The sequence below is a fragment of the Aedes albopictus genome, chromosome 3, assembly GCF_035046485.1.
Source record: "Aedes albopictus strain Foshan chromosome 3, AalbF5, whole genome shotgun sequence".
NCBI classification, from domain to species: Eukaryota; Metazoa; Arthropoda; class Insecta; order Diptera; family Culicidae; genus Aedes; species Aedes albopictus.
In genome coordinates this window covers 424,919,591-424,945,111 of record NC_085138.1, presented here as the reverse complement: position 1 = coordinate 424,945,111, position 25,521 = coordinate 424,919,591, and the positions used below count along the sequence as shown (strand labels likewise).

General features: G+C 38.9%; 1 protein-coding gene across 1 annotated transcript; it reads right to left on the bottom strand.

Moving 5' to 3' along the window:
• Window positions 1-13,857: 13,857 nt before the first annotated feature.
• On the bottom strand, window positions 13,858-25,265 carry LOC115268185 (pickpocket protein 28-like). The gene is given in 5 exon segments (XM_062855528.1): window positions 13,858-14,113; window positions 14,176-15,171; window positions 15,447-15,577; window positions 15,634-15,661; window positions 25,150-25,265. Coding segments are annotated over 5 exon segments (1,527 nt in total).
• Between the last annotated feature and the right edge of the window lie 256 nt (window positions 25,266-25,521).

The window sequence follows — 25,521 nt, the reverse complement described above, 5'->3', positions numbered from 1 at the left end:
AATGGAAGTCTTATGCCTATATGCATATTAGGGTAGGCTGAGGCTAATTTCAAAAAATCTCTCCGATATATGATTTCCCAAGTGGAAAATGATCTACTAGTCGAAATAAGTCAGCTGTACAAAAATTAGCTATTTCGGTTGATATTTAGGGGTGGCGCAAAGGGTTCAAGTGAAATTTTTGCTAGAACCAGCTTTCAAAAATCACTTCAAATTTAATTTTCAAACTTATTTTTTCTAGACTAAATCGGTGATTCTATTTGTGCTCAAATTTGCGATATCTCTATTGGTTTCTGAGATATTTAAAAAAAAAAAATGTCGTTTTTCAGTATTTTTTGGGTTTGGTACCAAAATATGACATTTTTCTCGAATATCTCGGAAACCAGTGGAGATATCGCAATTTTGCCCAATTGGGTTCTAGAATCACCAATTTAGTCTAGAAAAAATAAGTTTGAAAATTAAATTTGAAATGATTTTTGAAAGTTTGTTCTAGCAAAAATTTCACTTGAACCTTTTGCGCCACCCCTAAATATCAATCGCTCAATCAATCAATCAAAAATCGCTCATTTTTGTACAGCTGACTTATTTCGACTAGTAGATCACTTTCCACTTGAGAAATCATATAACGGAGAGATTTTTTGAAATTAGCCCCACCCTAATATTAGGGGGATTCACTTAACAGCGTAAACTGATTAAACTGATTAAACGTCGCGATCATCAAGGCAATCTTTGATTATTGCATTCGCAAAATCATGAAATATTTCAAAAAAGCAGAAAATCATGGATTATGCAGCAATTTAATCTGTTCTATTATTATTATTATAACTATTATTATTCTTGTAATGATTTTTTTTAACTAGAAACTATATACATACATTTTATGCTTGCCACCCAACGCTCTCCTTCTACGCATAATAATAATCAAGTGCATAATTGTTCATAATGCAACTCATTTCGGTTCATAATGAATCAAATGCAATTATTTGATCCACAGCCGGTGTTTCCACGGTAAGATTTTGGGAAACGATGACGGTTTGGTTTGCTTGATTTAACATTTAAACGTATGTATCGTTAAAAATGTTATATGTATGCAACTCGTATCAACACTCGATTTTAACAGCTCTTATCATATTCATTAAACTCGGAAAGCCCCGGTGTATAATTGTGCCACTCGTGCTTTAAAAAGCATAATTTTTAACACGTTGCATGAATTGTTATATGTCTAGGCAGCATTTCAAGAAAATACGCGTAATAGGGTGGGGCGGGGCAAGATGGGTCAGAGCCATTTTCGGTCGCATTACTCATGTTTTGGTTATATTGATAATTTTGTTTGATGACCAGCATGAATATACAAAAGTTTGGGGCATCGATTGAAAAATTATTCACTCTCATTGGAAATAAAAAATAAAATGGTTTTTAGCCATTTTTCTTATGCGATACATTCCATATAATCTCCATATAAACAGTCGCGGGGCAAGATGGGTCACCTTCAATTCTGAACGTATTTTTGGACCATTCAAAAGTTATTTATTTTTTATTGCAAGACTATCTCATAAATGACTTCAATCAAGTGGAATGAACGCTCAAAATTATAACACAAAATTATGCTATTTTTTTAGTGAAAACATCGATTTTCAAGTCGCTTTAGGACCACTCAAATCGTAAAGTTTTTTATATTCCAAATAAATTTTTAAAATATTTACTAGTAGCTCTTGTTTACTCAGTATGGATATGGAGCATATATGAATACGAAACAAATCTTATATTTTGACGTTTTTCGTTAAGAAAATGTGAATTACTTAAAAGGTGACCCATCTTGCCCCGCACTTTTTTCACGGCGCCAAATCGATCACTTTTTAAAACTGCTTGTTTAACGTCATATTTTGTATTTAATAAACTTTCTATCGACTTTTAGCATAGCTAACTAGTGTATTGAAGAGTAGTGGACGAATACAAACCAGTACGATTTGTATTTACAAAGATATGATGATCCATCCTTAGGTGACCCATCTTGCCCCGCCCCACCCTATATAAATTTGATCAACCGTTGAATCTGAATTATAGAGTGATGTTGTGCTATCCTAAGCTAGGCTAGATAGGACCGTTACAGTTTTGTCAAAAATAACTAAATTCAGACCGATTTCGATCCGGAAACGAGATCTGAAACTCCCTATACATATATATGGCAAGCTTTATGCTGCGTAAAGCTGAAATTTTAATTCAGTTAAAATTTCAGCTTGCACTATAGTATGTATACATTCTGTTTATTTGGTGGATATTTTGAAAGCGTTAAAAGGCGGCATCCGATAATTGTGCTTCATCCTGCTCCAAATAAGTAATAAAGAATGCTCTATCATACACAACCATATGAAAAGTTCGCACATTTATGAATCGAGATCATCAATGTAATTACACAAGTTTGAAGCAATTTTGTGATAAGTTTGCAGTTATATATCATCAACATACTACATACAATAAATTTGCAGGATATTTGATTTTTTTATGCGTTTTGTTCAAGATGTATCTCTTTTGATAACTTTAATGACGCTAGACAGGAAAAATTTTAATTTATGGGTGAGGAAACATTTATAAAATAAGCGAAAAACAAAAAAAAAACGATATTATCTACTTTTCGTTCAATAGTTATGTTGTAAAGACTGTTAGGTGCAAACTTTTGATCCGCCTTACTCTACTAATGTGAAAGTATCATACTCCAAGACGATTCATTTGTCTTGCCTTGTTTAGAATATGTGCTTTCTCTCGATTATCATAACGTGATATAACCGAAAAAAATACCGTGCTAGAATCGAGAGTGATATAATGGAGCGTGATTAAATAGAACCGTGACAAAATCGAAAAACCACTGTAACGAAATCAAGCAAGTCGACAGAAATTTGACCTGGCCACAGGTCAAGGCGATGGCCGGCAATCGTCTAGGATGAAGATCTTTCAATTCAGCCCTCTGCACCACCGTGGGTGCCCAGAACTGAAAGAAGAAGACTTGCTACTCATTAAATAACCTTTAAAAGACATCTTTCGTAAATTTCTCAGTCAAAATGTTAATAAACAGCTTTGTTGAAGCACTTTCCTGCAGTTGGCCATCAGTAGCCATGTCAGCGAACTGGTTGAAAATAATCAATTTCCAAAAGCCAACCGGAGTCCAGCTTCCAAAGAATATGGAAAATATAGAGTAAGGTGGGGCAAAAGTTCGACCCTAATTGAAAATTCAATTATTTTCAAGAAATCGAAGCAGATAAAAATAAATAAATACCGTGTGATGATTCTGCCATCCATGAGCTAAAATTTTGCTGAACAAAGTTACGCCAAATGTCTTTTCAATTTTGAGTTACAACACTTTTTGTATGTGTGTGTTTTATTCGAACTCTTGCCCCACCACTGGGGCAAAAGTTCGAATCTAGTGTTTGTGGTATTCCGTTATCCGTAGCACACTATTTCGACACTTTGGTAATTAAAATACCTAAAATCAATAAATATTTGATGTTGGAATTTGAATACACTTTAAAGTTCGATCTGGATTTTTCCCAAATCAGGGTTAAATTTACTTCACCAAAAATTAGTAGTTTTCCGCCAAATTCAGATAAAACAACATTTTTTTTTTAACTTCGATCGAATTTTCTCACTAATTCCATCATTTTTAGAGATAATATGTACATTTTGCACAATTTTAGGGTTTTACCTAAAATTGCCACATGACTCGAACTTTTGCCCCACTATGTGTAAAATATGATTTCCAAAACTTTTTTTTAAAAAAGTTATACATGTTAAAGCATCTTCAAAATCAAAATAAAATATCGAATTCGATTTCATTACAATTCCATTCCATGCGTTGGAAGGACCATCGCATATTACAATTTTTTGATCAAAAACCAACATTTTGTCATAACTTTTCGAAATATTGATCAATTTTCATAATTTTTGGAGTGAAAGACTCTTTTTCAAAAAGGCATCGAACAACCTTGACACCCGAAAGATATCATTTGAATTAAGCTCAAAAACTTCAAAAGAAACTCTTGCCCCACTTTACTCTACCGAAATTGCAGTCCATTTTTTTGTGATGCTTCTGCACCTCTATTGATCTGCACGTAGACATTGCTGTGGTTGTACTCTCTATGTGGTTCTCGGTATGATAGTGTCGGAACTGAAAAACTTGCCAACTAAGCTTCATTAAACCCGAACTCTCCCGCATCGACTGCACTGATACCGCTTGCCTTAGTGCCTGTCGTCGGTGTCGGTGCAGCAGCTGTCATATCCCCGGACTTGGTGACACGTGTACCCTTGATGTTCACAAATGCAAGCGTACAGGTGTGAGATATGTGTAGTTGCACATAGGGAATCGCGCTACTTGGGCGGTGGCTTCTATATTCGTCTGTTTTCCACTATAACTCAGTCAATCTTGAACCAATTGACACAATTCTTGGAATGCGGTGAGATAGGTATAGTATCTACCCGTGTACAAAATTTCAAGTCAATCGGTTCAAAATTGACCGAGTTACAGTGGAAAACAGACGAAAATAACAGACGAAGAAAACCACCGCCCAAGTAGCGCGATACCCTAGCTAGATACAAATGGCGTGGGTGCACAGCACATCAGCTGACGCTGACCTACCAACAACAACGATGAAAGAGAAAATTCCTGTGATGATCGTCACATACAAAAAATAAACTTGTCAGCGGGAGGGGACTGAAACTAGTTCAATTCGGTCATTTCGTAATCTCTCGAGAGCACAGTTCGTAGGATGACAGGTGCTGTGCAGGTGGTGATGGCAGTGTGTCATCAACTGATTCAGTGAACTATATTTTTGGAACATTTGTTTCTGGTGGTGAACGGAAACATCAAAAGACTAGGGGAACAAGTCGTACATCATAAAATGTTAGACAAAATAGTTACGTAACTGTTAACATATCCGAACAAAATATGAGAGTGTACAATTTTTTGAAAACAAATGCAACGAAATCTCAATCATGAAACGATAATCCCACCTCGAAACCAATGCAAAAGAAAATGACAAGTTCCGTTCTCTCAAATGGCTTGTCGACATTGAACTGGCAACATAACATCTTACCACAATCGAGCGAAAGTGATTCTCTTCGTAGAATACTACACTTGTTCTAGAGGTAGGGTTCGCAATCTGACCAATCAATTCGCTTTCCCATATGGTGGTGTAGTGCTAACCAATTTCAGGAAGGTTTGCGGTTTTTACGATCAAATCGATTCCAAAGACGACGCTACACACTTCGAAAAATCCATGTAATTTTGCGTCATTTAACTGCGACATATAGCAGCGAGCAAAATGACATAATGTTAAGTATAATCTTATTTTTACAGGATGCTTTTTAAAGCGGATCTGTAATTTTACTGCGAGTGCTTCCTGCCGATAACATAACCTCAATTCCCTTCAGCCGCTTGCCAAGACTTGCTCCCTTCCATTATTTTTGTTCCGTTCAAGTATAATGAAGACTAGGAATCTTGTTCGTATATACTTTATTTTCACTTTGTTTACAATATTTACAATATTATTTGCTGTCTTTCACTTCTATGTACATACTTTCTCGTGATCCGGAACAGCTCCTCTTGCGCTTGAGCCTACTTTCCTCCGTCGCGAGCAGCATTCGTACAAGTGGCATGCATCCTGGCACACGCTGATGTTCCATTAACGTAAACTCTGGATCATGCACTTCACTCACTGCGAAAAAGTTAATTATTTGCCTTACTAATTCTGCTAATTCTGGAAATGTAACTCGAAATACATTTAACAAACTTTTCCTCTTCCGAGCGAAGGCGTTTGACGTTTCAGTGTAAACAAACTAAACACGGCTGTTTTACGTTATTAGTCATGTAAAAATTGAGCACATTCGGCTGAAAACTAAGTGTTTTGCTTAAATGCTAAGGGTCTGCATTTAAAAATATGTCCAACTAGTCTTAAACGCATTCAGCGATGCTACTCTGTTCGTTCACATCTCCAAAGACGCAAAAATGAATCATAATATAGTTTAGGTCATTGTTGATTACGTCAATTTCTTCTATTGCGTCACCATCAAAGTTGAGGATTTTTTGGTGTGTAGAAAAGAACCAAGTGAACTGGAATGGTTACCGATAAGGATTCGACCTGCTCTCAAGCCTGACAAGAAACAAGTGGGATGCGCGTTCGCTTTGTCAAGGTTTGGATCGATACTACGACACCAGGCAAAAAAGAAATCTTCCAAGAGGAGCGATAAAATTATCAATTTATTGCCGTTTGATGATGTTTTTCCTTGGCAAAAAGACGGAGAAATCTTCCGGATTCGATGGCCTGAACTGCGGCAGAGGGTAGTTTGTTGTGCAGACGTGGGTCCACACCGATTTAATAAGCAAAAGACAAGCTTGTTTTCGTCCCTTAACCGGATGGCCCTAATGCGATTGCGGATGGGAGAGAATGTGAACCAGGGGAGCCATAAACTTCCGATTATTGTTTTGGCTGCCGGCTGAATAGTTCTATTTTACTTTGTGTTCTTACACATTTCTTTAACTGAAACACAATTGTGATTTATATAAAATAGCTCTACGTTAGGGCCCAAATAGCCGAGGCGGTAAACGCACGGGTATTCAGCATGACCATGCTGAGGGTGACGGGTTCGATTCCCGGTCGGTCCAGGATCTTTTCGTAAAGGAAATTTCCTTGACTTCCTTGGGCATAGAGTATCTTCGTGCCTGCCACACGATATACACATGCAAAATGGTCATTGGCAGAGGAAGCTCTCAGTTAATAACTGTGGAAGTGCTCATAGAACACTAAGCTGAGAAGCAGGCTTTGTCCCAATGAGGACGTTACGCCAAGAAGAGAGAGAGAGCTCTACGTTGCCGGCTTTTCGGGCCCGTATGAAGTTGATCATTATTATTAACTTCTTTTCCCGATCAGCCTAGATAGCTGTGTAGTGTCGGTAGCGGTTAGTTCAACTGGCTAAGAATAGCACTACGGACCGCCTGTTCCAGTGGTAGGAGTCCACTATTCAGGTGACCCCTAATTCAAGGTGTTATGCGGCTTTACGCTTACCGTGCCTAGGAATGAATGGTTAGGGGGGTCTTATAAAAACCTAATCGCAAACGGAGCCTGTGGAGTACTAGGGCACCCTCCACAGTATTTTGCCCTTACTGCGTTAACCGGAGCAATAGTGCGGTGGACCTTGTGTTTCTCCGAGACAATCAGCTGCCCTTCTTCAATATCATACTTGAGGCTGAATAAGGGCGGGATTATGAAGATGTTATTAATTAGTTTAAATTTTCACCTATATGGTTTCGCATTATGCGTTTTACACAGTGTATTCTGTGCATCCTCGCCTTTGGCGCACTCAAATCGATACCGATCTGGCTTTATTTTTGCTGTTCTTTTTTGAGCTGTGATTGTTAAGAGTTTAATCTTGCCTAGTTTAGGTAGTGGCTACGGTTAGGATAGCTCAGATCAATCTTCAGCACAAAAGAACAACAATGATCAATCTTTGTAGACTTATGCAAAATGGTACAGCCCAAGTGGCGTTAGTCCAAGAACCTTACTTTCGTAAGGGGAATTTCTATCTAGGAATCTTTGTGAATTCGGTATTTGCTACTTTCAGTAAAAATGAAATGGCAAACTCACGTGTCATGCCTCGAGCATGTGTGCTTGTCAACAACGCAATAGTTGCTACACTCATCTCTGAACTAACTACTAGAGATCTATGTGCTATCACAATCGATGTATCTGTTGGAAACTTCAACAGGAGATACATTTATTGTTAGGTTTATTTACCGCATGATGAACCATCCCCTACGGATGCTTTCAAGCAAGTCATAGCACACTGCACTTCAAAAGGCCTCCCGCTAATTGTTGGTAGTGATGCTAATGCTCACCATATAATCTGGGGCAGCTCAGACATCAATTTGAGAGGCTCCAGTTTGATGGAATACTTAAGTAGTACAGATCTTGGATTACTTAACATAGGCAACCGCCTAACCTTCATGGTATCTGGTAGAGAGGAAGTGTTAGACATAACGCTTTGCTCTAGCAGAATTAGTCATGAGCTGACCAATTGGCATGTGTCAGATGAGGAATATTTATCTGACCAACACTACATCTTGTTTGAACATGTGAATGTTACTTCGCAAACTTCGCGTTTCAAGAATCCCCGGCTAACCAACTGGGATCTCTTTGCCGATTTGGTTGCAGCCAAATTTCATGGACACCATCCATTGATACTCCAAGTGATTAAGATGATGCTGTTGACACTACAACGGCTTTCATCATGGAAGCTTTTAAAGATGTTTGCCCTCTGCGGTCTGTGAAGACCACAAGAGGAACCCCTTGGTGGAACTCTGATCTGGCGAAACTCAGGAAACAATGTAGAAAGATTTGGAGCAGACGACGTTCAGCTGGATCGGAGGCTTTCAGGTCGGCTCGCAAGGTCCACCAGAAAGCTCTTCGGTCTGCTGAACGATCCGGCTGGAAAAACCTTTGTACAAATGTTTCCAGTTTAAGTGAAGCCAGTCGGTTGAACAAAATCCTTGCAAAATCTAAGGATTTCCAAGTGAACGAACTTCGTTTGCCAAATGGTGATTTCACTTCCTCTGATGAGGAAGTTTTGGAATGCTTATTCAGCACACACTTCCCAGGATGTGTGAATATTACATCTTCGGATGAACCTGATGTCTTTTCTTGTAGTTATGATTGTTTAGCTTCGGCTCGGAGTATCATAACTCTAGAACCGATTGAATGGGCACTAAAAAGCTTTGCTTCTTTCAAATCTCCTGGGGCAGATGGGATTTATCCTATTTTGCTTCAGAAGGGATTTTATTATTTCAAACATGTTTTGAAAAAACTACTTGTTTGCAGTTTTGCTACAGGGTATATTCCCAAATCCTGGAGGGATATTACTGTAAAGTTCATTCCGAAAGTGGGTCTTGCGTCGTATGAAGAAGCAAAGAGTTTCAGACCTATCAGTTTGACTTCTTTTCTTCTGAAATGCTTAGAACGCATTGTCGATCATCACATCCGTGATGTTCATCTGGCCAATGTGCCTCTTCATGTGAACCAACATGCTTACCAATCTGGAAAGTCCACTGTGACTCTTTTACACAAGGTTGTTTACTGTATCTAGAAGGCATTCACTCAAAAGCAATCTTGCTTGGGTGTTTTCTTAGATATATCGAGGGTGCCTTTGATAACGTGCTTTTTGATTCCATATTGGATGTCGCACGGAGTCATGGTATATCTCCGATGATTTCCAATTGGATTCATCAAATGTTCAAAAACCTACATCTCTTCTCGACATTGCAACAAGCGGTGATTAGGGAATTAGGTGGTTGTGGATGCCCCCTTGGAAGTCTTGTCACCGCTTTTGTGGAATCTCGTAGCAGATACGCAATTGAGGCAACCTAACACAGCGGTTTCCCTACTTATGGTTTTACCGACGACTACCTAACATTATTAGTCGGTATGTCCATCAGCCAGGCACGGGAAAATTCATTCTCTCAGATTCATCTTGCCAATTGCGTTCTTTGTTTTGATTGCTTTGTACCGTTCGCTCACGGTTGGATCAAACCGTTGCAATGAACTCCACCGAGTCTCAATACAAATGAACTGCAGAAAGAAAGATTGCATAAAGAGAATGGCACAAAAGAAATTCAATCATGCCGATCGTGGTTCTTCGGGTGGGCCGTGATTCAATGAATCTTTACGCGAACGTTCACACACGAATCAAATTTTAGATTCAGTGCGAATGAAAGATTGCATTCGCGTGATTGTTATGACAATATTATTTTGCGGGTTTGATGCGTTTTTTCTTAATTTATTGCTAGATGGGGAGGTAAAGCATGTCTATTCGTGTTATATTTCCTTGCGGTGCGGTGCGAAAACGGTTGATTCGGTTAAATATACCTACTATTGTACCATGTATCATGATGATAGCTTTCTATCAGGAAATATTTCTACCGTACTTGAATGCATGCATGTCTATCGCGCCGCCGGGCCCTTGATGAGGATCAAACTCACAGATTCGAGCCTGATTTGCCTGAACGACAAATATTTGACCACTTTTGACAAATATATTTCGGCTTATTGTTTGATTCAGTTTGCCCCTATTTGTTTTTTGAGAGTGACAAATATTTTTGTTTGCCCTATACACCATGGCCAAAATTTAACTGTCAAAATTGATCAATTAGTGAAATCCTTGATAAACATTAAAAACATAAATAAACCAGAATAATAATTCTCATGATCTATTCAAACACGGTAACATAGCGGTTGATTTTCCTTTCCTTTGTGAAGTATGTAAGCTTCATAATTTATTTTCCGGTTATATTATAATATTGGTTGCCTAAATCAGACTCAAAATTTTACACATGTTCCAAATTACAATTTAACTGTAATAAAACAGGCGAACGTAATGTAAATGAATCAGATAATTAGCCTATCTTTCCTACAAGCCCAAATAAATATTAATGTACGTTTGGCGATGTTGTCCCCATGCACTAGTAAAATTGCCTGATTTCAAATTACATGGAAATCTATAGATCCTTTCATATTTACCATCGATACTAGATGATTTCCTAATTAGTCTCGAAACTGAAGTTAAAACACGCAATTGATCAATACCCCCAACGCCCCCAACAGATGGGATAGAAAAAAACTAGCACCATCAGCATCAGCAGAAGTACGACGAACGAAACGAAAGAATCGCCGCGATTGAAGGAATGCATTCACGTGTGATCCTTTCGCGACATTCACCTTGCGATTGCAGTCCCGTACCGAATGATTCAACGGGTGAACGTGAACAACGATGAACGCTGCCATAATTTTCGTGTATTTGCTTTATCCCCTTCATTCGCCTGAGTTCGTAACACACTATGTACAGGCTTGCTGGGATTGTGTTTCGTTCCGCGAGAATTTTTGCGAGAGAGCTCGAAATGAATGAATTGTGAACGATTATTTCCATGCCTGATCAGCACCCTTTTCGACCTGATACTAAGCGCTCTTTAGGTAGTTGAGGATTGGTGTCGTTGGTATGGCCTTTCGGTAAATCCAAGTAAAACATCAATTGTCTTTTTACGTCAAGGTGAAACCGTAGCGTCCGACGTTTACGTCTCTTTGATTCTGAAATCTACAGATAAAATACGTTGGAGTCATTCTCGTTTCCAAGCTGTCCTGGACACCTCACATTGAGTTCAGAACCAAGAAAGCTTGTATGGACTTCGAGCAATGCCAGCGAACCTTTAGTAAAACTTGGGGCCTCAAACCTATAACAAATGGATTCACACAACTGCTGTTCGACCAGTGTTGGCCTATGGATGTCTTGTGTGGTGACAAAAGGATGAAGTGAGATTTATCCAATCAAAATTAGGCCATCTCCAAAGGATATGCTTAAATGCGATGGCTGGAGCGTTCTATTCAACTCACACGGAGTCGCTTTAAGTTCTCTTCGGCATTGCCCTACTATATTTGTTGCACTTACTATCTACGGATACTCTGTCATCTAGAGTGAACTTCTGTGAACCACAGATCAAAACACACCTCGTTGTTTCCACTTTTGATGATGGTCGTTGATGGTGGTCGCTCCAAGTGATCTAACAATTGCTTGTAATTCTCCATACAGGACATTTTCCACGTAATTCATTTCCCGCGAACAGTGAACATCAGGTTATCTGGAGAGAAGTATTTCAGACGGCATCGTATGTTTCACTTATGGTCTCGAAGGTCGAGCCGGTGCTGGTGTCTACTCTTGTGAACTATGGTAACATCTGTTTCACTCACTTGGTAGACACTGCACCGTTTTTCAGGCCGAAATCTTTTCGCTCATGTGTGGAATGCAATCAACACTTCAGCATCACGTAAACTGGCAAAGCATAATACTTCTGTTCAGATAGCCAGACTACTATTGAATCACATGCTTCGGCCAAATCTAAGTCGAAGATAGTTATCGCTTGTCGAACTCAAATCGAGGAGCTAAATTCAGCAAACGCAGTTCACCTTGTATTGGTACCTGGCCATTCTTCCATCGCTGGAAATGAATTGGCTGATGAGTTAGCTCGCACTGAAGCATCACATGATTTCATTGGCCCTGAGCTGCCATTCAGCACACTCAATACTGGAATAGTATGGAGTCATGTCGTCAAACAAAATTGTGTTGTACTGAGACATCTTTTTTTCTGTCTAAATAGAATTGCAGCATGCTGGCCAAACTGTTGACTGGCCACTGCCGACTCAGCTATCACATGGCGAATGTTCAGCAAGTTGATGCATTTGTATGTGATAGCTGTGAATTTGATTATATAACTTCGTATCATTTGATATGTAACTGTCCAGTTTTTGAAGAAACCTGAATCTTGTGGATGTTGTTGTGGTTTAAATAATAAAAAAAAAGTTTGTCGTGGTCACAATTTTTGTCGCATTTCTTAAGGAAATCTCTAGTCGAATTAATGTTTGTTCAGATTTGCCATTCTTCGATAATTTCCGTATTTTAAAGCTGAATGGTACACTCTTACATAGATGCACCTTTACTTGGTGAGATGCTGCATATTTTTTTTATGTTTACTTGCCATAGTCCCCATACTTTCTTGTTACCCAAGCTACCTGTCCGACTGCATCTGTAACAAAAACCTAGGTGCCGCTGCCGACAAGTTTAAACTGCAGCTGCAGCAGCACCAGATCAACCTCGAAGCGATGTGGGACACACTAAAAGCGAACGAAACCCACTATGCTCGAGTATCGGTGACTTACTTACTTGGCACATATTCACAGAGAATATCAACGACCAGGAAGAACCGACGCGAATGTTGGAACATATATCAATATCACTTTTTATTATTATGTACAGTTTGTATGGCCACATATAACTTCGAAAAATGTGTGATTTGTGCAGTCCACACAGTGTTATATTCTCAGAGAATTTAAACAATTATCGAGTATATGTTTCCTATGTTTAATGTTAAAGACAGAAACACGAAAGAGAAAAGTGGTACACTGAATTCTTTTTTTACACGACTTTTTTTTGCGCGATTTTATTTTGCACGACTTTTTTTACGCGATTTTCTCGAAGTTACGCGACTTTTTTTTACGCGATTTTGGTCATTTGCGGAGGGCAAATCGCGTAAAAAAAATTTCCTTTGGATTTTTTTTTGCGCGAATTCTCGAAGTTACGCGAACTTTTTTTACACGATCTTTTTTTGCGCGAACGCATCCATCGCGTAAAAACAGAATTTAGTGTATATTAATTTAAGAGAGGTTAATGGTAAGGTAAATAAAGAATGGCAAATGAAGGATTAGAGGAAGACAGATACAAAAAATTAAAACAAATAAAAATTATAGCACTTCGAAAGTTCCAAAGTTGAGAGATAAAATTGTGAAAAAAAATCGCGTTCTGGTGGGATTTGGACCCATGACTCTGTATTCGCTAGACCGGCGCTTTAGCCAACTAAACCACAGAGCAGGTAACAATTCTGCGAAATGGAAAGCCAAACTAACTTCGAGTCCACACCATGAACACTCCTGTTTTCACAATTCCATCTCGCTTTCGGCTTATTTTAGTTATTAGAACTCGTATTTTTATTGTTAATTGAATCTTAATCAAATTCACACTAATCGATGCAATTATGCCTTTTTAAAAGTAAAAACCTAAAAATTCCAACTAAAATGGATTGGACTACTGAACGAACTTCTACCTATTGATGAAGCGGACCTGATGTGATGGTTCAAACATGTGACTATCACGCCGAAGACCTGGAATCAAATCCCACTCAAGACAAACTCATAACATGTGACTTCTTCCTTCGGAACGAAAAAAGCGTGGCTCCCGAAAGGGATTAGCCTAGGACTAAAAAAAATGTACCTACTCCTCTTAGTATCGATTTCCAACACTCTCTTTTACAATAGTTACAGTTCGCCCACCACGCAGCGCTTTTCGTATCAGCGGCAATGGACGCACCAAGCAGTAGTACAGCAGCTCTACGACGCTGAACAAGCTAACTCCCAGACAGAGGCCCAATATGCCGCCACAGTTGGAAATGAAGTCTATCATGCCGAACAGTTCACTGCGCTTGGACGTTATGTACTGCACCTCCCGGAAGTATATGCCCAGCTTTGAGATTTGATATCTGCAAATGGAAAACAATTTGAATACTAATAAATCTGACGTTTTTTTCTTCGCCAATCATACTGCCTAACGTTTTCGCTTATTGTAGGATCTACCGGAGCTATTCTCAGCTCAAGTGTTTTCCTAAAATCACACTTAGACTGAGTAATCTCGGTGTCGTAGTGAATCGAGGTGCATCCCGGTATGCAGTTGCAAGCACTGCCATAGGTTTGGAGCTTTTTCAACCGTCGCTTTGCAGACTGTAGTAGCATCCTGTTCTCCGCTGAAAGTACACAAGCAATCTCCGAGGTCCGACAGATACGCGTTTTCGCAGAACGAGGCATTGAAAATTTGACACAGCCACACATTTTCAGCGTGTAGTTGGTAACGCACTCGAGTTCACAGTTGCTCTGAGTGTAGACTCGGAAAAACTTCAACTGTCTTTCATGGTTGAAGTAGCAATGACGACGCGTCGGATGATAGCTTAGCAACTCCGATGAAGTACTCATAATCACCGGACGCACGGCGATCGTTACATCGCGAGAATACGTCACCAGGGCAAAACTTTTCGTAACCTGAGGATATTCGGTAGATGGATGAATAATCACCTTAAATCCTTGCTGCACTCTACAATGTTGTTCAATATCGTCCTCCAGTGCCAACAGTTCAATAGTTAACCCAGCTCCAAATCCCGATCCTAACACACGGATTGGATGGGATTCAAGTTTTTTCCTAGGGACATATCCACTTTCTAGACTCCAACCTGTGAGATTCTTTGGTTCATTCAGATAGTTGTATTCGTCATGAAGAACTCCATCTCGGAACATGTCATAAGTAGAGAACCCATTGAAGGTGAAGCAAATTCCTTCGTCAGTCAGTGTTTCGGAGAAGAGTTCATTACATCGGACACCATTCACCTTACAAAAAAGAATTATGTCAATCAAAGGAACGGAAATGTTACGCATTATTTGAACAATATCGAAATCGGTTTCAGTTCTGGCATAAAGATCGGGAAACTTCAAGCTTCTAGCATGGAAAAACTCATCACAGATCTGAAGAACAGCCAACAGCCGATCAACCCTGCAATATTCAAGATATCATAAACACCTAGACACTCTGCAACATCAACTTTCAAGAATACCTTTCATCATCCAGATCCTTCCTGCTTCCTCTGTAATTGATGAATCGGTAAAAGTCTTCGGTGAAGTTCATATCGTTTGCACGGATCTTCGCCTCCGGACAAATAGTCACGGCCGGAAATGGGACCATCCAAACCGGAAGCGGCCGCTCGTCGAACGTAACAATCACCGGATTGTTGGTCCACTTTTGGTAAACTTTATGGATCAGTGTGGCACAACCATACACCGAGAGCACAAAAACCCCGAACCACCAGATCCGCTCCAGTATGGACCTTCGCCGGGATCCGATGTAGCCAATTCCGTGGATGGTACTTTGAGCGCAATACTCATCTACGAGACTCCTCAGGCTGGTGCGAGCCTTAGACCACCTGTTTTTGCCAAGTCTATGAATTGGTTTTCTCACTTGTGGTCCGCTAATTGTCTCGAGGGAACTGGAAGGGCCAAACACTTGGGTTAAGCCAAGTTGGTCTTTTAGAGATTTCATTTTCATGCGGAAATTGAATCAAACTGCAACGCTTGCCAATCAAGTACTGATTTTCATTATCCGCAATGACTGGTCATAATGGGAGTGGAGCAAGTTTGTTGGGTCATTTGCATGGTATAACAATGTTTCATGAATGGTTAATGAATGTTGTTTGACAGGGTTTTCACACCGAGCTTGCCATCAGAAGGAAACGTTACATGTAATTTGATCCCGTTGGACAGATTTGCCGTATTATCGCAATTATGCTTCAGTTTGATAAAAAAAGTCAGTTTTCACCTAATTCTGTAAGCGAGAGTTGACAACATACAGGGGGTGGCCAAAATGTTTGGGATAGGCAACTGTGTTTTCTTTCGCAAAAAGTTCAACATGCTGTAACTTTGCATAGAGTGCACAGTGGGAAAAATCGACCCAAAAAACGGATCTTTTAACGCCGCTGGTTTCGGTACGTGAAGTTGACCATTTCTGACGTAAAAAATTACGAGAAATCGATTGGTGCTAATTTCATTCACCGCAGGCACGGGAAATGGTCCATTTTGCCCCATTTTGCCCTTTTTTCATATAAAAAGAGAATCAAAATGTACTTTCAAACAACTAACACGACTGTAGATCTTTGAAAATAGCTGCAGGTGTAATTGGAAGATAATAGGAATCATAAGAATAAATGGAAGAGTATTTTAAATGCTTATTTTGCCCCATATGCCCCAACAACTGTCGAACATTCACAATTTTTCCTAGTTATGAATGGATTTTTAATGTTACTGATATGAAGTTGATTTGCTTGGCATAAACAAAAAGCACAAAATCTTTTTCCATCAGAATCATCTTCAGTAGTTGTCCAATTTGCCCCATTTTGCCCTATTTTCATGAAAAAAAGAGATTCAAAATGTATTTATGAAAAACAAATACTGCTATGGGACGTTGAAATTAGTTTTAGGTGCAATTGGAAGCTAACAGTTATCATGCGCATATATGAAAGATATTTTTTGCAATTTCTCATCGTAATAGGCTGTTTTACCTCACGCAAATCTGACAGGAAAAGGCCTACTTTCCCACACCAAATTATCAGTGCTGTAATGGTTCATTACAGCACTGATTTGCGTTGCGTAATGGACCATTACAGCACTGTTTTCAGTTTTGATCAACTTCTTGATGCTTTCTGGACGCAGGTTTGGAAATTTGTGACAAATGCACAGTATAACCTGCTATAATCAGACTTTCTTAAACATGGCTATGAACATTACTGTGCAGTTTGATGTAAAAGTTTTGTTAAAAACAATCCTCAAGTTGTTATTTATGAAATTGCAAAAAACGTTGTACGCATCTCGGTGCAGAACTCGATTTTTACAGCACTCGTCGTACTTACAACTCGTGCTGTAAAAATCTTCATTCTGCACCTTGTTGCGTAAACTACTATTCCCTATTTTACCCTACATGCCCCTAAAACTGCTGGATAATAACATATTTTGTATGGTTTTGCAATGTCGCTGGATGCAAAACATGAAGCCCTAGGCCATTTTGGATACATACAAATGCGGTTTATCGAATAATACTACAATCATTCTCGCATTGGTATAATTAGCTGTCCATTTCACCCCAATTTGCCCTGATTTTTGTCATGTAATCAACATGTAATGAATAAATCAATTTGCACTGATTTTTTGTCAATTAATGAATAAATTAATTTCCCTTATTAGTATTGGTACTGAAACCAATGTTATCAACATATATATGACTTTTTCTATAATTTCAGCTTTTGATGGGGAATTAAGGGCATAATAAGCATTTTCTAAAATATGTCAAATGTGCGCTAAACTGATTGAATAGGGCGTCTCAAAGCACCAAATATATATATTTAAGATGCCTCATTCAATCAGTTGTGTGCATTTTTGACACAAATTCAGATTAGGATTAATGCTTATTATACCCTGTATTCCCCACCAAAGTTATATATTTTAACTGTTCTTTCGATTACATTGGTTTCAGTAACAAAAGTCCATCAATTCGGACATAAGCAAATGGAGGAAATCAATTCATACATGAGGCGACAACAACTCAGGGCAAATTGGGGTAAAATGGACATATATAAAAATGATCTAGGACTTCATGTACAGCAACAAGTGACATTACAAAAAAAAATAGAAAAAATGTTATCATTCAGCAGTTTCAGGGGCATGTGGGGCAAAATAGGGAAAATATCTTTCATTTATGCGCACGATAGCTGTTAGCTTCCAATTGTAACTGAAACTAATTTCAACGTTCCATTACAGTATCTGTTTCTTATAAATACATTTCAAATCTCATTTTTCTATGATAATAGGGCAAAATAGGGCAAATTGGACAACTACTTAAGATGATTCTGGTGATAACAGATCTAGCTCTTTTTGTTTATGCAAACATAAAAGAAATTCAAATCAGTAACATTAAAAATCCATTCATAATCATATAAAATTCGCAATTATAGCAAAAACCACCCGCGATACAGTGTCTTGCAAAAATATCGCCACACATGCACCGAAGCGAGCGCCATTTCAAATTGAATGGACAATCAAATGTAGAGCACTACCGTTCCGTACAAGAGAACAAAACTTCTATTCCTTGAAAATGGTAATATACATTACCGAAACCGTCGGAAATTGAAGCAATATTGTTCTTGCTGCTCTGAAAGACTGCCAAGGCCGGAAAACATAACGTTTCTCTAGCTACAATATCCAGTCGTTAAGCAATCCTTCCGAAACAAACAAAAATCGTTGTTCCAAACTCATTATTTTTGTTTAAAAACAATCAGACTTTGTTTGTTATTTCTACCACGTTTGGCTACGATCTTATTTTTGAATTCATCAGCTTTTCATTCTTATATGTTTTGCTAGTTTTGGTTTCGATTCAGATGCACAGACACAGCCAGACCTTGACATTATCTGATATACTGCTTCAAATTAAAATTGGATCTAAAAGTCGGAATCTTGAGTCGATGAATTTGTGGTTTGTGGTCGGGTGATTTTTCTCTTTCCGGTGAGGCATTCTGAAAACTTGAACCCAAGAATGTTAATTTTCTGTCTTGAATTTACGATTCACCATTCCTTAAGGTGAATATATAACGAAGCCACACCTCAAATTTTCAAGAGCACAAATCTGAAGAACCAAAAGACGGATTACGCTAAAAAGTTGATCGATTGGTGACCCGCTGGTGGTGACCAATCGATCAACTTTTCAGCGCAAACCAACTCTCAGCTCTTCAGATTTGTGCTTTTGAAAATTCGAAGTGTGGCTTCGTTATATATTCCCCTTAAAATTTTTCGGTTTTCGCATTAATTTTGAACCGTTAGGTTTCGAAGTAATTAACATGAAAAACAAACCTGTACGTGTACGGATATTCATTCGGGGATTCTTGAAAAAAAAAATCGTCTTAAAAATTGTCAAAATTTCTTCCCGGAATTCCTTCGGAAGTTTCTTCAAAGGTTCCATCAGTAATTACCATCGAGCTTTTCTCTCAAATTCTTAAAAAACACCCCAGGATTCATTTGGAAACTTTCTCCAGGGATTCCTTCCGAATTTTCTCCAGGAATAACTTTCCTCAATAAAATTCTTTCAGAAATTTCTCCTGGGATTTTTCAGGAAAATCTTTAAAAAATTTCTTGAAAAAATCTTAGAAATCTTTAGAAATTCTTCTAAAAAATTCTTTAAAAGTTTGAACATGAATTTCCTAAGAATGTATTCTAAGAATTTTTACAGTGTTTTCAAAATCTCCAAGCGATTTCTCATTTTTTTTTCTAAATCTGGGAAAACATTCTATGAATTCCTGAATTTCTTCAGAAATCCGTTTCCAGGTTCTGTTGAATCTCAAAAATCATTCGATCAATCAATCATTTGCTATGCAAATTCCTCTTGGAGTCCCTTCAGGTGTTCTTCAAGGGATTTGCGATAAATCCACCATGGATTATTTAGGAAGTTTTCTTAGGAAGTTCCTGCTTCATGAAAAGGTTTCAGGGATTCTACCATTATATATTTTGGGGATTCGTTTAAAAATTCCTCCAGGGATTTTTTCCGGAAATTTCTCCAGGAATTTTTCCGAAAATTCCTCAATGGATTTTCCAGAAATTTTTCGAAGAATTCCTTTAAACAATCTTCCATGGTTTGCTATTATAATTGCTGCATTAGAAATTCCTCTAGAATTGCTGTCAAAACATCTGTGCCACGGATTTCTTCGTAAGTTTCTTCAGCAATGGTGAAAGTCTCTTTAATAAAGACAAATCAATCAATTTATCTTCAGCAATTCGTTATCCAAATTTTATATGCATAATTTCAGTATTCCTTCGTGAATTCTTCATAAATTTCTCTTGAGCTCTGTCTTCCTCCGGAGATTCGTTCAGAACTTTATTCAAACGTTCCTCTAGAACATTTCATGGACTACTTTTGATTGTCATGATTGTCATCATTGTATGTATGTAAAAGGCTCGGAGTGTCAAGTCGTCACGTATACCAATCAACTCAGTTTGACGAATTGAGATGATGTTTGTATGTGTGTACGTCTGTGCGCAAAGAAAGTTCACTTACTTTTAATGCACTTCCTTTGGCCGACTTCCAGATTTTACCACGAATCGAATCGGATTTTTTACCGTATTGTTTGCTATAAAAAATGGTCCGGATCGGTCTAGGCGTTCCGGAGTTATAACCATTTCAGTGATGCGGACCAGCACCGGTAGAACTGGTCTTTATATACCATCATGCGATACATCAAACTGCGGCGATTTTTGTAACCTTTAGCATGGTTGACGAATTTTGTGCGGAAATCAACACTGAAGACCAGAAATTCTACGTTGTCGGTTCAAAATTCAAGATGGCAGCCTAATATTGAAGATGGCGGCTCAAATCCAAGATGGTGGCTGTTTAATAGTTTTAAGCTATAAAAGCGTGTAATATGAGTATATTTAGTATAGGGAAGATGTCTGGCCTCCAAAACTGGCGAACAGAATATCCAAGATGGCGGTCCAAAATCCAAGATGGCGGTTCTAAATTCAAGATAGCGGCTGTTTAACGAAGCTTTAGACACTAAACCCTCTAATACCCAAATTTTTGATTTTGATCTAAATATCGTTTTTTGTCATCTAAAATCGATTTAAACATGTTTTGGAAGACGATTCTTTTTAATTCTCGATTTCGTGAATTTTAGTTTTTGATTTTTCTAATTTTTATTTTTGAACATCCCCACACTTTTATATTTTTCCTGAAAGCCAATTTGGATAACGGATTTTTTGAGATGAAAACATTTTGAGATTTTATGATTATTGTTGAAATATTATTATTTTAAATTTTTTTCACAGAAAATTTTATTTTCCGTGTAATTTTAAGGAAAATAATTTTAGAGTGTATTCAATTCCCTTAAACTATTAAACAAGGATAGAATGATATGGGAAAAAAATAAAATATGTTAATTGTAGCGATTCAATACAAAATAAACAATGACTTCTAAAAGGTGACTAAAACATCAATTTTTCAATGATTTTTAAAAAATGTATATACGCTTAAAAATACACCAAAAACCATTTTGAGATGTACAGAACAGTCCTAAATATCAGCCAAAAATATACAACAAATGATTGTCCACGAAACAAAAATTTCAAAAATGCTCAAACTATACCCCGTCTAAGGGCGGGATTGGGTATTAGAGGGTAAAACCATCGATATATTTTGAATATGGAAGATGTCCAGAATCCACAAATGGCGACCACAATTTCCAAGATGGCTTTCTAATATCCAAGATGGCGGATTGTGGCTGTTTAATGAAGTTTTAGGCCCTAAAACCATGCAATATGGGTATTTTAGGTATGAGGAAGATGCCTAGACTTTAAAAAATAGCAACCAGAATATCCAAGATGGCGACCTAAAATCGAAGATGGCGGCTTTAAATTCAAGACGGCTGCTGTTTAATGGAGTTTTAGGCCTTAAAACCATGCGATATGGGTATATTATGTATGGGGAAGATGTTCGGAGTTCAAAAATGGCGACCAGAATATCCAAGATGGCGATCTAAAATCCAAGATGGTGGCTCCAAATTCAAGGTGGATGCTGTTGAATAAAGTTGTAGGCTTTAAAACCATACAATATGAGTATAGTTGGCATAGGTAAGATGCCTGGACTCCAAGATGGCGACCAGAATATTCAAGATGGCGGACTTACATAATAAATGGCGGTTCCAAGTTCAAGATAGCGGCTTTTTCTTAAGAGTTTGAGGCTCAAACATCAAAAGTCAGATAAACCATATGATTTCTGGTGTCATGAAGTTGATTTCTGTGAAAACGTATGAAAGTACGATATACATCAACATGTCATTTGAGTTTTTTTGAAATGGGTTTCCGAAGGAACGAGAATGGCGCCATCACTGCTTGGATAAATATGTTTTTGCCTTTCTCGTACACTAAGTGTACTGGAAAGGCTATATGTTCACTCCAAAAATGACTTTTTGATAGACGCCCCGGAGGGTCGAGTCATATATACAAATCAACTCAGCTCGACGAATTGAGGTGATGTCTGTGTGTATGTATGTGTGTGCGTGTGTGTGTGTATGTGTGAGTGTGTACAAAAAAACTCACATCACTTTTTGGCAGTAAACCTCAACCGATTTCAATGACCGACGGTTAATTCGACGCGGAATCTGGTCCCATTGTTTTCTATTGAAAATGGTTCGGATCGGTCCAGCCGTTCCGGAGATATGGCCATTTAGGTGTTCCGGAATGGTACCCCAAGAAGGGACTACATATGAAAATGCATCAAACCTAGGCATGCGACACATCAAACCACGGCATTTTCGATAACCTGATGACCGATAAGCAGCAAAATAGTCTCGGACCATATCTGAACCGGTAGTGTTCCGAAACCGGTTCCGGGTGTCCCGCCGGAAGTGGCCAAATATACAAGTGAACCAAACCCATGCATGCGACACATCAAACCACGGCATTTTCGATAACCTGATAAGCGGTAAGCAGGAAAATAGTCTCAGACCATATCTGAACCGGTAGTGTTCCGGAACCGGTTCTAGGCGTACCGCTGGAACTGGCCAAATATATAATTGAACCAAACCCATGCATGCATGCGACACATCAAACCCCGGAATTATCGATGACCTGATGAGCGGTAAGCAGGAAAATAGTCTCAGACCATATCTGAACCGGTATTGTTCCGGAACCGGTTCTAGGCGTCCCGCTGGAAGTGGCCAAATGTACAATTGAACCAAACCCATGCATGCGACACATCAAATCACTGCATTTTCGATAACCTGATTAGCGATAAGCAGCAAAATGGTCCAGCAAAGGAACCGGTTCTAGGCGTCCCGCTGGATGCGGCCAAATATACTATTGAACCAAACCCATACATGCGACACATCAAATCCCGGCATTTTCGATGACCTGATGGACAATGAGCAGGAAAATCATCTCAGACCATATCTGAACCAGTAGTGTTTCGGAACCGGTTCCGGGGCTCCCGCAGAAGTGGTCAAATCTGAAAGTGAAACACATACCCGTACATGCGTCACATCAAAAAGCGGCTTTTTCGATTACCTTATGACCGGCCTGCAAGTGTTTCGGAATCGGTTTTGAGTGGCCGGAAGAGGCCAAATGTAAAAGTAAATCAAATCCAGGCGAGTGACACATCAAATCGTAGCTTTTGCGATAACCTGATGAACAGTTAGCAAGAAAATAGCCTTAGATCAACTGGTAGTGTTCCGGAATTGGTTCCGAGAGTCCCGTCGAAATAGTCAAACCCTGCATGTGACACCTTCAATTTGCAGCGCTTTTGGTTAACCGATGAACAGTTAACAAGACAATAGTGTCAGACCATATTTGGTTCAGCCGGTAGTTACTCGGAATCAGATCCGGGTAGTAAAATGTAAAATTTAACCAAAACCATGGATGCGGTACATCAAACCACGACTTATCGACAACCTGATGGAAAAATAGGGTCAGACCACATTAGATTCCGGCGGCTGTGGCTTCGAAATTGGTTAAAAGTAAAAGGCAATCAAACCCATACATGCGATATATCAAATAGTGGTGATTGGGTAAAGGTGAAAAATTAGCAATACAATAATCTCAGACCATAATTGGGACAACCGGTAGTGTCATGGAACCCCACCGGAAATTGCCAAATATAAAAATGAACCAAACCCATACATACGACACATCAGATCGCAGATTTTTTGATAATCCAATGAACGGTTAACAAGAAAATAGTCTTAGATCACATAAGACTAGCTGTTGTGTAGCAGAACCAACGTTCATGTGAAAAATCAAATCGTGGCTTTGTTTAATGGCCTGATAAACGTTAGGCATGAACAACAGTGACGAATAGGTCTAAGTTCTCATATATGAAAGAGAATAAAATATAGACAAAATTAAAGCGATCTCATCAAATCGCAACATTTCAGATTCCTAAGGTGTAAATTTAAAGCAGGATGGGTCAACGTTGAATGGAAAAATAAGAATTTGATCGTGTCAACCCTGAACAGAAGATGGCGGGTGTTCAAAGGAATTTGAGCTCTAAAACTATGTAAAATAAGTGTATTTGGTATGGGAAATATGTTCGGAGTCCAAAAATGAATACCAGAACATCCAAGATGGTGTCTCAATGTTCAAGATGGCGGTTAGTTTAGTTGGGGTAGATATCCGGAGTTAAAAAATGATGACCGGAAAATCTAAAATGATGTTTCAAAATTTTGCGGCTTCATGACACTTGTTTGGTTTGAATTTTGGATCGTTGTCTTTTTCTGGATATTGGATGTTATGCTAATATAAAATGTATCCATATTGAGTTGATTTAGCAAGCAGTTTTTATTTTGTATTTATTTCAATGCCATCAACATGTCGCTTGAGTTTTGTTGAAAAGATATTTAAAAGCACGAGAAAGGCACCATCACCGCTAGGTGGATTAATTAGGGTTTTTTTTATGCTATTTCGTACAGCGATTCTATGACGACAATCATTTTTACGGGACACCCTTGTGCCTTAGAGCTCCCCACATATTTGAGATGGTCAAAAGCTTCCAATGAACATTAGGTAGGGAGATCAAGATCCATTAGAAGGTCGGAACCTATGTTCAAATATGTTATAAACTAGAAGTTTTCAATAAATCCTGTCCTGCAGTTTGTAACTTACCACCATATAACACATGTATAAAAGCCTCATTGTCCCGCCAACTCCGGATTTCACACGTATCGTAAATCAAAACCGCACATCTAACGCTCCATTTGTACCACGCGAAACGGTAAATCAACTCCGTGTCACCCACGCTCTACTTTCATTCAAGTCAAGCTGGGACAAATCAACAAACTCAGCAACACAGCACGTCATCGCAGGGCGACAACAAAATTGCGGAATCCGGATTTCGCGCTTCTGCCCTAAAATAATACCGCCAACAACAACAACAGCAAAACCTCTGACGAACCATGACGAAACTCCGGTGCTCCACCGCGCAATCCAGTCCGGATGGTCAACGTCATTGTCTGCCTTTGCACCCTCGCTGGCGCTGGGTAGGCGATAGGACGTCATCCGGGTCCCCATATCTTCCCCATTCGAGGGGTAAACAATGGCGAGCGTCACATTTTGGCCTTTGCGAAAATAAACAAATAGGAATTTTCTCGCACCTTAATCACAGAAGCTGCGGTTGTGGGAGGGTGCGGCGTTCAACGCACTCTTCCGTCCGAACTAGAGCGTTCGTTCAATTGATTCCAGTCGAACGTGATGCAGCATTTCCGGTCAGACTCACGCACCACCATTGATGTGATTCTGCTAGATCTGATCGTCCTTTGTGATTACA